We start from the raw sequence: 15,833 nt of genomic DNA, 5'->3' as shown, positions 1-15,833 counted from the left end.
TGGTTTCTTTTTGTTTTACTTTCATGTTTGGTAAATCACTATCCTCTATGGCTGTTCCACTGAAATGACAGTCATCATTCATCTTTCATGGTAGCTGAAAACATCAACATCTCCTAATTTCTTGGAGGTCCATATATGGAAACCTGTGTTTTGAGGACCTGATATCGATCACTGAAGTGCATGCTGTTTATACACGTACACACACGTATACACACACACACACCATTTTTCTGATAAACTCTACATTAGGGGTAGACAGCAGTAGTGGAAGAGAAAGTTTTGCCTCTGTGGTAGATTGCATTCAGAAATGGCCAGTAGCCTGTTTCTTGTTCAGCTGATCTGGAGCCAAACTTAACCTAGGTTTTCAATTGGAAATATGTTTTGAAGAATGCTGCTGTTCAAGGTAACATTTGGGAGTCTGCAAGTGTTGAGTTCCATGTGTCCCACACTTTCCCCACCTCGTCTCTGTAGAGAAGATTTGCATGTGCATAAGGGAAAGCATCTCTTTATGAAAGTGGGTCTTCCTTTTTGCTTTGCTTTAGTCTCTCTGTGGGAATAAATTATTTGCTATTAGAATGAACATTTGCTATGTACTATCTGCTTTTTACGGTGAGACTCTCTGTCCATACCCTGGTCATTTCTTGTTTAGAGTATTGTAATATCTTTCATCATTAATTTCATCTCCTTGTTCCCCACTAGATGTCATGTGTATTCAACGCTCTGCTGCCAAAATAATTCACCTTTCTTTCTTCCTTTCATCATGTGATGCTCCTTCTTAAGTCCCTACACTGTCTTCCTGATCACTCCTTGATCCAGCACAGTCTTCTTATCCTTAGCTTCAAGGGCCTCTACAACTTTTCATTCCCTTGCATCTCTGCCCTTACATCCCAAAAAGATCTCTCCCTATTACCCTCATCCCCTTCATTATCTGGACTTGTGCTGTAGTGTCAAGAACCTACCTTTTCTTACTTGGAAGTGTAGCACTGCTTCCCAGAATACCTGTGTCATGTCATCTCTCTGCATCCATCCCTTCCCTTTACCTCTGATCTTGCCCATGAAGTCCTTGTCACAACCTCTTAGTTCCCATTTCTTGCTACAATTTTGTCTATAACCAGGTCTAATCTCATGCATCTGAAATAATGATCTATTCTGTTCTCTGGAACTAGAAAAGTTGCTTTTTGGACTTCAACAGAAGGCCCCAGTGGCTATGCTGACTAGTGGAGTATGGATTCTGGGATTTTAAAAAAACCCTCACTTTTAATAGTTCTACCCTCCCTTTGCATTCTTCTTATGTTTTCCCTGTTGCTGAATTTTAAATTGTATATGCTTTACAGCTGCAATCTATCCTCCCGAACAATTTTAAGTGCTATGCATACTAATGGCTTTGTATTAACAACATTGCATGTCAACAATGACTAGACTTCCTTCAACCAGCACAGTCATAAAACCATTAAGGAATATAATTTATAAATGTGTTTCATTCTTATGTTTGATAGGCCTAGTGTAGCACTATTAGCTATGTCTCTGGCAGCTAGCTACATGGTATGTTATTCTGAAATACTAGATAGAAATGTTTGAATTATCATGGTTTCCAGCATGCTTACATTAAGGTGATGAGAATCATTGTGCAGTACCATTAGAGGTTCATAAAGAAACAGAAGGAGGCATGCAATAAATCAGTTCATTGTTTAGAATTGCTCCATCCATGGATGTGTTAATTGGTGCAACAAGCAGACTCATTTTACAGTATACAGACCAAAGTTTTTAGCCTATAATGTTTAGGGGCACATTCTTGCTTCTTAAAAAGATTGGGGTCCAAATTTGTGTATGCTATTGAAGGAATAGATTTGTGACACTGTGGAATTAAAATAGAGCCATGGGCCCATGCCTAACAACCCTCTTAGTTGAGATTTTTGCTAACTGTGCATAGATGCTTATTGAAGAGGAAGGGCACATATATTGGTAATATGAAATGAGAGGTGTTGTGAGTGCATGTCACTAATGACACCCTCTGATTTCCTATACAAATGTGCTGCCTTTTAATGACACCTTATGCATAAAGTGACTGATTCACAGGGTCACTTGTTGAAATAATTAAACAGCTTCCTGTGTTAACTTCCTTTCTTATAAAATATTGTTCTGTGTGTTATGATTGTAACAATGGGGAAGATGTGATGCTTTTGTAGCTGCCAGATTGCTTGAGACAACTGAATGCCACACTGGGATTAGAAATAATGGTTGCCTAACACTGACACCCTTTCACTGGTGTCCCCTGGGAAGAATGTGAAGTTACTTAGGTCCTAAACAGGTGGCTGTAAAGGGGCGGTGTGATGTTGCCCCTTTGAGTGCCAGATCGGGGCCATAGCAACCACATGCTGCGGCCCCAATCCGGTGCTTGATTCACAGACATAGTGACAGACCTTGAGTAATCCTCACATGCTTAGTTCCTAATCAGCACACAAATGGGCCTCAACAGACAGGAGAAAATGAAGCTGCTTTGGGTCACTTTGGAGGTATGCTGTTCAAATGATGCATACATCTTTAAAGGCTGGAAGCCATGCCAAAGCCACACTCTGGTCCAAAGGACTGGAGCACAGCTTTGGCACAGCTTCTGGCCTCTTAAGATGCATGTGTCATTTAAGCAGCATACCTCCAAAGTGACCCAAAGCAGCTTTATTCGGGCCCATTTGTGTGCTGATTAGGAACTAAGCATGTGAGGATTGCTCAAGGTGTCTGTGAATCAAGGTGTCTCACTATGTCTGTGAATCAGCCTCAATAGATACGTATATTTGCATATACTGTAAGTACTCATGTATGCATGAGTATGCATGTGTGTGTGTGCATCTGCTGATTGCCTTGATCAGCAGGGCAGGATGTCCCTCATATCCTAGATAGCACTGGAGCTATTTCCCCCAACACATGGAGTCCCTATTAATAGTGGCAAGGCAATTTGTTTGGGGGGTGCAAGGCAGATTTTGCTCTGCTTGATGACTCTTTCTCAAAGTGCAACATTTTTTATCCCTGAACCTAATATATTAATGACAACATTGCGCTAGAAGAAAATTAAGGGTTTCTTTTGAGATACCTATAGAATCACACTTGGTCCTACCAGTGCAGTGCTTCCCTGAGTTCTGTTTCTTGTTCGTACTCATTTCACTGTGTCCTCTTGCCTCTGCAAAGTTTCACTTTAGGATGGGAAGACTATTTGAGAATTTGAGCTCTGGAAGACAAGGACTTTATCTTAATGTTTACAGTTTGGAATTTCCCTGCAATAGGAATCCCCAGAATAATCTAGTAAGTGATTAGATCTGGGGAAACTTCGCAAGCTTCAGAGACAGCTCTGCTGGAGTGCGAAGGAGGGCAGCTGCCATTGTTTGGCTGAGCAGATGCCCTGGTCAAAAGATGTGCAGTGTGTTATCAGCCATGCCAGGCCTTGAGCTGCAAGTGTGATGAGTAGTAACTGAATGCATGTGTATAAGCAAAGGCTGATGGCACAGTTGAATTGATAGATACACTGGCAGCTTGCCTGCTGTGGTGCTGGCTGAGTGACCATGCTAGCTAAGGGATTTTGCTGGGTACATGAGAGTGCCTTGGGCAGAAGGGTTAGGATGTATGTCCCCAGGGACTGGAATGTCCTTGGCTGCCCAGGCAGAGAGAGGCTGCAGTACTGAAGCTGAAGGTTGTTGAGGTCAAACAGTGACATATTTGTCAACATTTCACAGATCAAAGTATGGTCAAGATGGCAATAGTTATTAATGAGGAAGAGCACACAAACCAGGAGAGCCTGCAGCAGTTTGTTTTTACCTGATTCTGCCCTTCCTCTCCCCCCCCCCCCCGCTGAATTAGATGAGTACAAACTAATTTTGTACTGTGAACTCAATCTGCAGCAATTGAAGTAAACTGAGGACAAGGGAAAAGTGGGAGGAGGAGAGAGAAAATGGGACATTTTGAAAGCAGCTGAAAAAGTCAGATAAATTAGGATAAATTAGGACTGTCACACCCAAACTGGGACAATTGGAGGGTATGCCACAATAATACAAACCAAAAACCTTTGGGAATTTCTTTTCCCATTGGTCTTAATAAGAGCTGGTAGCACATACAACTCAGCACTAGTTGAAAGGAACAGTGCTAGTAGGGGGCCAGTTGTAGACTGACTTGAGTCCAAGAGCCACTGTTTGAATTTTCCACAAATCTCTGGATATAACCTCATTCAAAGCTCCCTGATGCTTTTTTTTAAAAAAAAAACAGGAGATGGGGAGTGTTGCATGTTGTTGCCAAGTCTAAATGCAGAACATTAACTCTGGGGAAAACTATTGGGCTCCGGCTCCCTGTGAATCTTTCCCCTGCCAAGCTCCCAGTGCCAGGCAGCATTAGCAGACCAATGAGATGAGTGCAGTCAATTCTATCTTCTCTTTGGACTTTATCACATGGGGAAAATTGGGGGTTCAAATTTTCCCATGAAAATCCCGCAACTGCGATTAACATTTTCACATGACTTCAGGATTAAAGTGACATTATCCTGGGAATAAACAGGCAATAAACACCAGCAAATCATTCACATGGAAATCCCATAAATGATTTGTTGCTGTTTATCTCTGGGATAATGGCTGTTTAATTGCAATGTGTGTGAAAATATTAATCACAATTTCATTTTTTCATGGGAAAGTTGCTATTTAACTCCCCCGACTTTCCCTGTGTGATAGTCCTTTGTTTCTAAAGCAGCTGCAGAAAAGCATAGGATGGATACGCTAAAGACCTTGAAAAATTATAGATCCCAGGATTCTACAGGATGGAGCTACAGTACTTAACGTGGTGTCAAACTGTATTATTGCTACAGTGTAGATGCACCCTCTATCTCATATTGCTAAACTGTAGTCCTTAGGAGCTGTCATGTATTGGAACATGCTTATTTGCACACGCCTTCCTTTCTGATTGATCCATGTCTCTATTGTTCTAGGTAAGCAAAGTCTAAGAATAATCCTTAGAGAAATCTTCTTCACCCTTGCCCAGGTTGCAGTCTCTCTATTCATTCTCTGCCTGGACACATCTATGTCAGTATGCCAGCATGAGCAATAGGGGAGGCAACAGTATGTAAAAGTTTGCTATCCCCTATTCCTGTTAGGATTGCTTTTTAACCTGGCTCCCTTGTCATCGATCCTCTGGCTTCCCTATATCTGTTATTTTAAAACTGGAAAGGGAGGCACGAAATGTTGCTGGACTGTGTCCTTCACAGGGGGTGTTCTCACTTACGATTTACAACGATTTAAAATACACCGGTTTCGGTAAAACCGATTCAAAAAAACACGGGGGTTATCCCGCGTTCCAAATCACTTTTTTTCTTCGTTCTCATGTACCAACTGATTCGCTGTAAATGATCCGCTTTTGTTCCTATTCAAGAATGAATCGGTGTATATATAAATCGGTTTTAGCGTTATTTCGTTCGCACTCACCTTTTTCGGCTGTCAATCAAAGCGACGTCATCATGACGTCACAATAAACCGGAGTAACATAAACCAGTTTAGCTGTTTCCTGCGTTTCCATTTATTGACCGTTTGTAATTCGTTTTTAATTTGGTGCTTTTTTTTTTAAAAGGACCAATAAAAAGGCGCTTAAGCTATTATGTGTCATAAGCGCCCAAGCTTTTAAGAGTCCTCCGGTTGTCTGTTCCCTTCTTCTTTTGCCATTACTGCTTTCCTTACCGACAATCATGGACCCTCACCTGCACCTGGAGCAGATGTTTGTGTTAATATGCATGCTTATAGAGAACTCCCTGAGCTGTCTTTTAATCCATGAAGCAGGGATATGTCCTGCAAAACCCATCCCATAGTTCCTCTGGAAAGAGCCTTGGTTTCCCAAATTCGCATTGGCCACCCCATGGGGAGAGAAGCTTTGGGGAAAATTGCTCCCTGGGCTGTCTTGGGAGCCATCCCATAGTTCCTCCTGCTCGCTTATCACAAGACCTCGGCAGACAAAGGGACAAGGGAGGCAAAGATGGCGACAGACGACGGATGGGGACAAAGAAAGGGCGACTCCCCCAAGCCAGCCCATCGCACTCTGCTCCTCCCATCCAGTTAACCCGATTCAGAGGCTGAATCGTTCCTATTTAAATACTCCGATTCCTATCCCGAATCAAGGAAAAATAGAAGGGTCGACCCTTCTATTTTTTTACTCCGGTTTATAAGCCTCTAACCTGGATTAAATAAAATACATTGATACAGATTCGAATCGTAGTGGAAACGATTGTGGGTTAATCTAGAACTGTTCTAGAGTTAAATCAAGTTTCAGTAGGAACGCAACACCTTGAATTCGATTTGAAAACCGGAGTGTAAGGCAGTGAGAACAACCCCAATGTTAGCTAGGTCTGATGGGAGTTTAAATCCAATGCCATCTGGTAAGCCATGCTTTGCCTGCCCATCTTTCAAATTGTTGATACATACACTTGGGGCAGGGGAGATTGCTCTATGCAGAATGAAACCCTTAAATGTTCTTCCTGTGGCGATGAACATTATATCTAAATGTGTTTTTATATCTTTTATCAGATTCTCAAAGGGCTCCATCACCCAGAAGATTAGGAACCATCAGACTGTAGCATTCAAGGATGTACTTCTCGCCAAGGGGAGAGATGGGCGCCTCAGTAGATGTCACTTCAACACACAGAACAGGCTGCCAAGCAGGGGACCATTTGCCATAAGGTTCATCTCTCAGTCCAGAGGTTCTCTTTCAGGGCAAGAAACTCCTGAGAGGCCTCAGCCTCACTATGCCTGGCTTACTCAAATAGGCACCTCACTTCAGGTGTTTTCTGTCCTAGCGTTAACATTGCACAAGCTGCCTGATGCACATTCTTAAGACTCCCTGTTTCTTTATCCAGCTGATGTAATGTCCTCTAAAGTCCTTGAAGCTGCTTTAATGAGAGCCATAGTATACCTTTGTGAAGGCGGGAGGGAGCAGCATTTCATTTCTTGTGGAAGAAACAGGCACATCCTTGTGCAGTGTCCAGCATTATTATCCCTGCGCTGTTTTCCAGATGGGAGAGAGTCATTACACATACAGGAAATTTCTTACACTGGCAGGGCATTGGACTAGATGGCCTTTGAGGTTCCCTTTCAACTCTGATTCTACAACTCTTTTCTGTTATTACTATTAATATATATTACTGTTACTTCTATTTATTGTTGTTGTTGTTGTTGTGTGCCTTCAATTCATTTCTGACTTATGGCAACCCTAAGGCAACCTTATCATGGGGTTTTCTTGGCAAGATTTGTTTGGAGGAGGTTTACCATTGCCTTCCCCTGAGGCTGAGAGTGTGTGACTTGCCCAAGGTTACTCAGTGGGTTTCATGACTGAGCTGGAAACTGAGTCTCCAGAACATAGTCCAACACCACACTGACCCTTGTTTGTTTGTTTATTTTTGATAGAGAGCCAGCATGCCGTAGTGGTTTGAGTGTTGGACTACAGCTCTAGAGACCAGGTTTCTATCGCTGTTTGGCCATGACACCAACTAGTGACCTTGGGCAAGTCACACTCTCTCAGCCTCTCAAACCATCACACTGGCTGGCAGGAGACCAGGGTCCAAATCCCTGCTCAGGTCTAAGCTCACTGGGGGGGGGGGATGGGCCCTTAGGCAAGTCACACTCTCTCAGCCTCTCCAAATCCCTGCTCAGGTCTAAAAAGCCCACCGGGGTGTTGTTGTTGTTGTTCAACCTTAGGCGAGTCCCTACTCTCTCAGCCTCTGAAAACAGCCTCCCAGCCCTCTGGGTCTGCCCTCCCTTCTCTGCCTGGTGCCCCTCCTTGGGCTGCCCCCGGAGTGAGGCCAGTGTGCCCTAGCCCTACCGGGGCTGCTTGGCTGGAGCTCCGCAGCGCTGCCTCCTCCTCCTCCTCCGTGCTCCACCCTCCTCGCCTCCTTCTCCTTCTCCTGAGAGAGGCGCCTGCGCTGCTGGCCAGCCTTGGCCGGGGTCAGTGACGGCTGGTCCTCCTTCCTTGGGCCAGCCATGGCCATGGCTTCCCCGGCCCTCGGCCAGTGCCCTTTCCCGGCGGCGGCGGCGGTGCTGCTGGAGCAAGAGGAGCAGCGCTTCTTGCAGAGCCTGGGCGCCGCCGAGAGGAAGAAGCTGCTCCAGCGCTGCTCCTCCTCCTCCTCCTCGGCTCCTTCTCCTTCTCGCAAAGACCTCCAGCTGCAGCCCACGAGGAGGAGGAGGAGGAGGAGAAGGCATCTGGACCCTGGACCCATGGCTCAGAGGGGCCAAGAGGAGGAGGAGGAGGAGGAGGAAGGAGGAGGAGGAGAGGATGCCCAAGGGGGTCCTGTGCGCAATGCGGGCACCTCTGGAGCATCCCACTTGGAGGGACCCCTTCCAGCATGGACCCCTGGAGAGGAGGAGGAGGAGGAGGGGGACCCCCTGGCCAAGCCTTTCTGGCCTGGGCTCCACCATCATCCCCCCCACCACCGCCTCCGCCTGAGGTCCGGGGCCACCCGGCTCCTTCCCGACGTGCGGACCATCTTCGAGCAGCCCAGGGACCCCCGCGTCCGGGAAGAGAAGGGCGAGGGCCACCGCTTCCAAGGCCTCTACCTCTGGGGGGGATGGTGCGACCTCTGCGGGGAGGCCCTCCTCCAGCCCCGGGCCCTGCGCTGCGCCAGTAAGTCCCAGCATCCACCACCCTTTGGGGGCAGGGAGGGCCTTGGGTGGGGGTCCCTGCAGGGAAGAAGGGGGCTGGGGTAGAAATAGGAGATAATCTAATCTAATATGATCCTCTGCTGGGCTAGAAAGGCCAAGGCTACATCCACATTGGAGCAATAACCCGGTTTGGTACCGCTTTAACTATTTTCTGGCTCCTTGCTATGGAATTCTGGGAGTTGGAGTTTGTTGTGGGGTCCAGAGCGGAGCGGAGCTCCGCTCTGGACCCCACAACAAACTCCAACTCCCAGAATTCCATAGCAAGGAGCCCGACAACGTTAAAGCGGTACCAAACCGGGTTATTGCTCCAATGTGGATGCAGCCTTTAAGGCACCCCCTCAGGAAACAAAACCCGCCAAAACTCAGCCCTTCTTCTTCTTGGGCTAGAAGACCCCTCAGAGTTTGTCACAGAGGGGAAAATGTGGAGTTTAAATGGTGATTAACCCGTGAAAATCGCACATTTGGCATTAAAACCCAATTAAACTGAGATGAACCCAAGAGCCATTATCCCGGGAAGAACCAGGCAATAAACAGCAAAAAAGGCCTCCATGGGAAAATCCCATAGAATTGCTGCTGTTCCGTGCCTATTCGCAGGATAATGGCACTTTAATCACGTTTCGTCTCAATGTCATCCGAAAGCCATTAGCGCAATTGCAGGATTATCACGGGTTAATCGCCGTTTATACTTCCAGTTGCTCCCCATGTGATAAACTGCCTCTTCAGTCTTTGATGTGATAACCATGGCTTTACCGCACAATATTGTTGGGAGCATCCCACTATGCTCCCGTTCTTTTTTGCCAGTGTGAAAAAGTCCATAGTCAGGGGAAACCAGTGGCTTTGGTGATGTATTCCTGCAGGGCAGAAAGGGGGGGTTAACTACATGACCTTTGGGGATCCCTTCCAAGCCTTCTAGGATTTTATAGAGCCTATAAAGGAGGGAAAGGCAGCAGAGGCCTCCTTTCCAAAGACAGCTCTGGGCGCAATGCAGATCACAAAGTAAGGCTGAGGGAGTTTGTTTTGTTTTTAGGCCTCCTTTCGACTCCAAGGCAGCTTACAATCCAGGATTTTATATTATTGTTAATGTTGTTGTTTTGTTGTTGTTATCATTATTATCCCGCCATTCTCCCAAGACTGGGGCTCAGGGTGGCTTACAACATAAAAACACAAAACACAATAATTAAAATAGAATTAAATTACTGCAATAATTAAACCAAATTACAAGTTAAAATATCAAATACTTTAAAAAGGTATAAATGTTCAAAATACATTAAAACAGTATAGCAGAGCTCCCTAAAGAAGTGGAGGTGAGCGGCGGAGCCCTCATGGTTGGCCTTCCTTTCCAAAGAGTGGTCACTAAATATAAGTCAGGTTGGGGGAGATCCAGCATGATGTAAGTAAGGGTTTGAGAAGCTGAGAGAATGTGACTTGGCTCAGGTTTTTCGCCCAGGCAGAGTCCTCCTTTTTCCAGGACATGCCCTCCATTTCCAGCCTTCACTCCAGGAGGGATTCCAAAATGTTCTCCATTTGGAGCAGGACTAAGAAGTATGAATTTACATTTACATTGGGTTCTTTTAGCTTTAATTTTATAATGTCCTCCATTTTGCAGCACCCGGTCCTCCTCAGCGGTGAGGAGGACATCAGGTCTTCCTGCCTCCTCCAGTGGGCTTTTTAGACTCGAACCCTGGTCTCTTGCCAACCAGCCCGCAAGGTGTAGTGATTTGAGCGTTGGACTGAAATTCTGGAGACCAGGGTTTTGAATCTCATCTTGAGTATTTAAAGCCCACTGGGAAGTCACACTCTCTCAGCCTCAGAGGATGGCAATGGCACCCCCCCCCCCCCCGGGTCTGGAGAAATCTTGCCAAGAAAACCCCATTGGAGAGATTTGTCTTTGTGTCATCTTAAGTCAAAAATGATTTGAAAGCACATAACAACAAATAGCAATAGCAAGTACATTTCTATACCACTTATCAGTGAAGTAGCGCTCCCTAAAGGGTTTACAATGTTTGGATTTGGCTCCTTTGGAGCCTCGCCTCGTGTATTAGCCATTTTGCCTGATTTTGTTGGCAAAGCAACTTTTCCCCATAGATTTTTGTGGGTTTTTTGGGCAATGTGACCGGGTTCTAGAAGAGTTCTTTCCTGACATTTCGCCAGCATCTGTGGCTGGCATGGAAAAAACTCTTCTAGAAAACCCCACAAAAAACTATTGATGTCAGCTGTGAAAGCCTTTGACTTCACAACTTTCCCTCCCTTGGCTTTCCAGGGTCATTGCCCTCAGCCTTTTCCAGGTGAAGGCCTTTCCTTACTCTTTCACTGCAAAAACCAAAGCCAGCTGGTTGTAATTCCACTCCTCCCTCTTGATTGGCTGGAAAATCTTCTTTTGGATCAGATCAAATATGTGCTTAAAGGTGTGTGTTTTAGTTATGTTTTAACTTTTTGCACATTCTTATAATTAGATTATTTTAATTAGATTATTTTAACTGGTTTTAAATTCTTACCATCACATTTTTAAACTGCATTTTATCTTGTGAGCTGTTTTGGGTCCCTTTCTGGGAGAAAGGCATCATAAAAATGAGATAAAGAAGACGGAGGAGAAAAAGATCTCTAATTTATGGCTCAAGGCTACTGAGGAGTTTGTGGTTGTTGTTGTTATGTGCCTTCAAGTTGTTTCCAACCTATGGAGACCCTGTCATGGGGTTTTCTTGGCAGGTTTCTTCAGAGAGGGGTTTGCCATTGTCTTCTTCTGAGGCTGAGAGAATGTGCTTGGCCAAGGTCACCCCAGTGGGTTTATGTGGCCGAGCCGGGATTCGAACCCTGGTCTCCAGAGTTGTAGTCCAACGCTCAAAACACTACACCACACTGGAGACCAGGGTTCAAATCCCCACTCAAGTATTAAAAGCCCAAGGGGCAACCTTGGTCACATCACACTCTCTCAGCCTTAGAGGATGGCAGTGGCAAACCACCTCTGAAGAAACCTGCCTAGAAAACCCTATGATAGGATCACCATAAGTCAAAAATGTCTTGGAGTCCCACAGCAGCAAGTTAATAAGAGGTGGAGGTTTGTTGCAGGCCATCTTAATTCCCATTAAAGCACTCAGAAACCCTGGAGGAGAGCTCTGGCTGCTTTCTGGGGAAGGCTGGGGCATGAACTGATTTATGCTTATGAACTGAAAGCAAAGATTCCTTTTAAATTTTTCATGAGGCACGTTGGAACAGTTGTTGCCTCTGATTCGAATTTGCGCTTTGAGAATTTCAGCTGACTTTGATCCCTCTTTTACAAATGGGTTTACATTTCCTTTGAGTTCTCCAGTTTGCATGGACTGATGGGTGGGAGTTTCAATGTTTATATATGAAGTTTCTACAATTCCTCTCTTTCCCTGGTGTAATCTGCATTCTGTTTACTTAAAAGGCTTAACCCATTGAACTTTACCAGGCATTTGCAGACTATCCCATCATAAAAATAAGGCTGTGGCTGCATCTGCACTGCTGAAATAATCCACCACTTTAACTGCCACAGCTCAGTGTCTCAACAAACTACAATTCCCAGAATTCCATAGCATTGAGCCATGGCAGTTAAAGCGGTGTCAACCCGGATTATTTCGGCAGTGTGGATGCAGCCTATGTCAGCAGACCTCCAGATTGTTCTGAATGCTTTATACAATACTTAGGCCTGTTACAGACAGCCAAAATAAAGCTGCTTCGAGTCACAGTGGAGGTATGGTGTTTCAATGATGCATGCGTCCTAAGAGTCCAGAAGTCGCACTAAAGCCACACTCCAGCCCTAAGGACTGGAGTGCAGCTTTGGTGTGGCTTCTGGACTCTTAGGACGCATGCATCATTCAAACACCATACCTCCACTGTGACTCGAAGCAGCTTTATTTTGGCTGTCTGTAACAGGCCTTAGAAATTTTAGGGCCAAACCCGGTTTTAGTCATATGTAGAGCAGACCCAATGAACTCAATGGGATTTATTAGTTTGCATCAATATAAATCTCATTGATTTTGATGGGTCTACTCTAGTTGTCACTAAAATTGGTTTCAACTCTTAGCTTAGGATCTCATATTTAGGTAGTACTTGAGATGTTGTTGGACTGCAAACCCCAGCAGCCCTAGTTAGTAAAGCCAGTGGTGAAGAATGCTGGCAGCTACAATCCAGCACCTGGAAAGTTGCATGATTTTTACCCCTGCCTTAGGTATACATGACAGTGATTGTAATGCATGGTGTGTTTTTGTATTGTATGTGTGTATATGTGCCTTCAGACTGTTTGTCCATGTATGGTGGTCCCATGAATTTCATAGGGTTTTCTTAGGCAAGGGATACTCAGCAGTGTTTTTGCCAGTTCCTTCTTCTGAAATATAGCCTACAGCACCTAGTGTTTGTTAGTAGTCTCTCATCCAAGTACTAATCAGGGCTGACTCTGCTTAGATTCCATGATCACATGGGATCTGGTGCCTCTATCTCTTCTGTCTCACCTCCATTTTCCAGTTCTAAATGTTCAGTTCCATGAGCATTAAAATGTTGCTTCTTTCCTTCTTCCCTGTTCCTGTGTGTTTGCACAACACACAGGAGCACAGAGGAGAGAAAGAAGCAAAAGTATGTTTTGCACCAATTGATGCCATTGCCAGCTGCTTAACCATGCTGTTGTTCGTCTTTTCTGGGCGTCTGTCAGTAAATCATTTGGTGACAGTTGGGTGTCGTTTTTTGTTTATGACTGGTGTCTGATTTGGTTATTTGAAAAGGGGATATTGTTTCTCCTTTACAGATTTATTGTGACAGTATCTTAAAATGTACTGACAAATTAAAGCTTTATCCATGCATGGCCACTACTACAAATGGGGTTGGCTCATGTCAAAACCCAAAGCCTTTTAAGGAACCCAGAGAACTGGGCTTGATGATGTTTGTGTGGGACTCCTAGGAAGGAGAGAGATGTGGTCACATTTTTTTCCTGAGTCTCTGGTGGAGCGTGGATCTCCAGCATCTAAGACAGAGGGGTTTCCTAGATTCCTACTCTTCTTCCTGGATTCTGGGAGCCTATTATGATGTGAAATATTCACACACACACCCCCAAACCCCTGCAATTCCATACAGTTCCTTATAACAGATTCTTTGGGTAGCAAATGAGCATGCAGAGAGGAATGTTTTGGATTGTGCCTACTGACCCCAACTTCAAGGTTCATGTATTCAAATGTAGCACACACACACACACACACACACATATAGTGGGCAGAATGCACCATGGGGATCCGATAGGCAAGCCTTCTTTCAAGTTTAATTTTATGGCCCTCAGCTCCTCCAGTCTCCCCAAACCATCCTTTCTTTTCTTGCCAAAATCAAACATATGCACTCCTTTCAGAAATGATAGTTCACCTTTTGAATAGTGCAAGGTCTCCTTGCAACCTACTTAGTATGTTTTAAAAACTGTTTTTCAAAACCCAAAGTGGAATTCCAGCCACTTTGTGTTTGTTTGGGTATGAGGTTTTTGGGTTTTTTTGGCAGGCCATGCTGCCCCTGGAGGATCTCCAGGCAGAAAAGTGCCCTCTGACTCACTCTCATTGATTTTCCTGATTTCTACAAAGTTGATGTCTGAATTACAAATGAAGTGTCAAGTTGAAATTCTTTAAAATTCTGGTGCATGCTGCCACTGCAACCTAAAATAGCTTAATAAGCCATGGATCATAGTTATTTATCCTTATATCTGTGTCTGGCACTCTGGCTTTCTCCCAACAATCTGTGGTTTCTTCCTGGTTTATTTTATGTGGCATGTCAGGAAGAGACAAGTTAAAGTGCCAGATTTGGTCATTACAACATACATGCCTACAGACACAAGGCTGCGATTTGTTGAGATTCTTGAATTTGCAGCTAGAGTGACTGATGTGCTAGGAAGTTGTCTCAGAATTGGTGTTTTGTCTAAGCACACTCTGTACATCTACACCTAAATGCTCATAGGTTTCTGTAAAGGTGACTCAGGAAAATGGAGTGTGTTCTGTTATATGTGTGTACATAAGGCCCCATGCAAAAGGTACACATGCATTTGTTGAGGTTGGGAGGAGAGCTAGCAGGATTGAGGCCCATTAGTCCCCTGAACTGGTTCATACATGCCTGTGTATAGCAGGGGGTTGGAATGGAGGGCCCTTGTGGGCTCTTCCAACTCTATGGTTCTAGGAAGGAAGGAAGGAGTAGGTTTTGGGATATGCTGAGGTCATTGTCTGGGACACTTCACATTGCACAGGGCTGCTGAGAAGACAGGACAGAAGTATAGAAACCACCGTGTTGGAAGCACTTAGAAAGAGATTTTGCACCCCTACCTGAAAGTGTTCTGAATGATGCTTTGAATTCGACAGGTATATATAATTACAAGAGATAACAGCTCCACTCCCATGTGTTTTCTGGTTAAAAGGAAGCTCACCATGTGTTGTTACAACAGCCTCAGCATAAGAAAAATACCATAAGGCCCGAACAGACAAGCCAAAATAAAGCTGCTCCAGGTCACTTTGGAGGTATGCTGTTTAAATGACACACACGTCTTAAGAGGCCAGAAGCTGTGTCAAAGCTGCACTACATTCCTTAGGACTGGAGTGCGGCTATGGCATGGCTTCCGGCCTCATAGGATGCATGCATCATTTAAACAGCATAACTCCAAAGTAACCCAAAGCAGCTTTATTTTGGCCTGTCTGTTTGGGCCCATAATTGTCATTTGATGGAGTGATTGGATTAATATTCCCAGGATGGCTCCTGAGGATTTTTCTATGGCTAATACACATTTCCTGTTTTAGTGCTGAATTATTTTTTGCCTTGGAAGTAGCTTCAGACTCTAGTCTATTCAGTCAAGTGATTGAAAATTACTTTGAGGTAATTCATGGTAATTGAGTGAAGCTGAAAATTATGCACGTTGTGTTCCATTATTAGCCCCTTAAAACTGCTAATTGAATAACATAGGTTGTCATGATAATGTTTATATGTTTATAATGCAGACTGAGTTGGTGTGCATTTGCATTACGGTTTACTTTTCATGAGAAGAGATGATTTCAGGTACTGAATTTCCTAGTCTCCAAAACCTGGGATGCAGACATAACTGTCACTTCTATGGGAATTCTTTTGGAGTACAAGATCTATTTTTTAGCAGCACTACAGTTATGGAATTCCCTTGTTGGTGAAATCCTCCAAGTCCTA

The 15,833-nt window shown here is 44.5% G+C and overlaps 1 protein-coding gene across 2 annotated transcripts in view; it reads left to right on the top strand.

The window, feature by feature from the left end:
* The first annotated feature begins 7,962 nt into the window (after positions 1–7,962).
* The window catches only part of LOC149315957 (ras association domain-containing protein 5-like), a 131,786-nt gene continuing 123,915 nt past the window's right edge, over positions 7,963–15,833 (top strand). For both annotated transcript variants that reach the window (XM_089514488.1, XM_089514489.1), the window contains exon 1: positions 7,963–8,628. In XM_089514488.1, the coding sequence (XP_089370614.1) occupies positions 7,989–8,628 (640 nt within the window). In that variant the 5' untranslated portion in view covers positions 7,963–7,988. The remainder of the gene's footprint in view (positions 8,629–15,833) is intronic.

The sequence above is a fragment of the Sceloporus occidentalis genome, unplaced genomic scaffold, assembly GCF_023333645.1.
Source record: "Sceloporus occidentalis isolate IW3139 unplaced genomic scaffold, rSceOcc1.0.p SCAF_3, whole genome shotgun sequence".
Classification (NCBI taxonomy): domain Eukaryota; kingdom Metazoa; phylum Chordata; class Lepidosauria; order Squamata; family Phrynosomatidae; genus Sceloporus; species Sceloporus occidentalis.
This window is presented reverse-complemented; position numbering and strand designations above follow the sequence as displayed.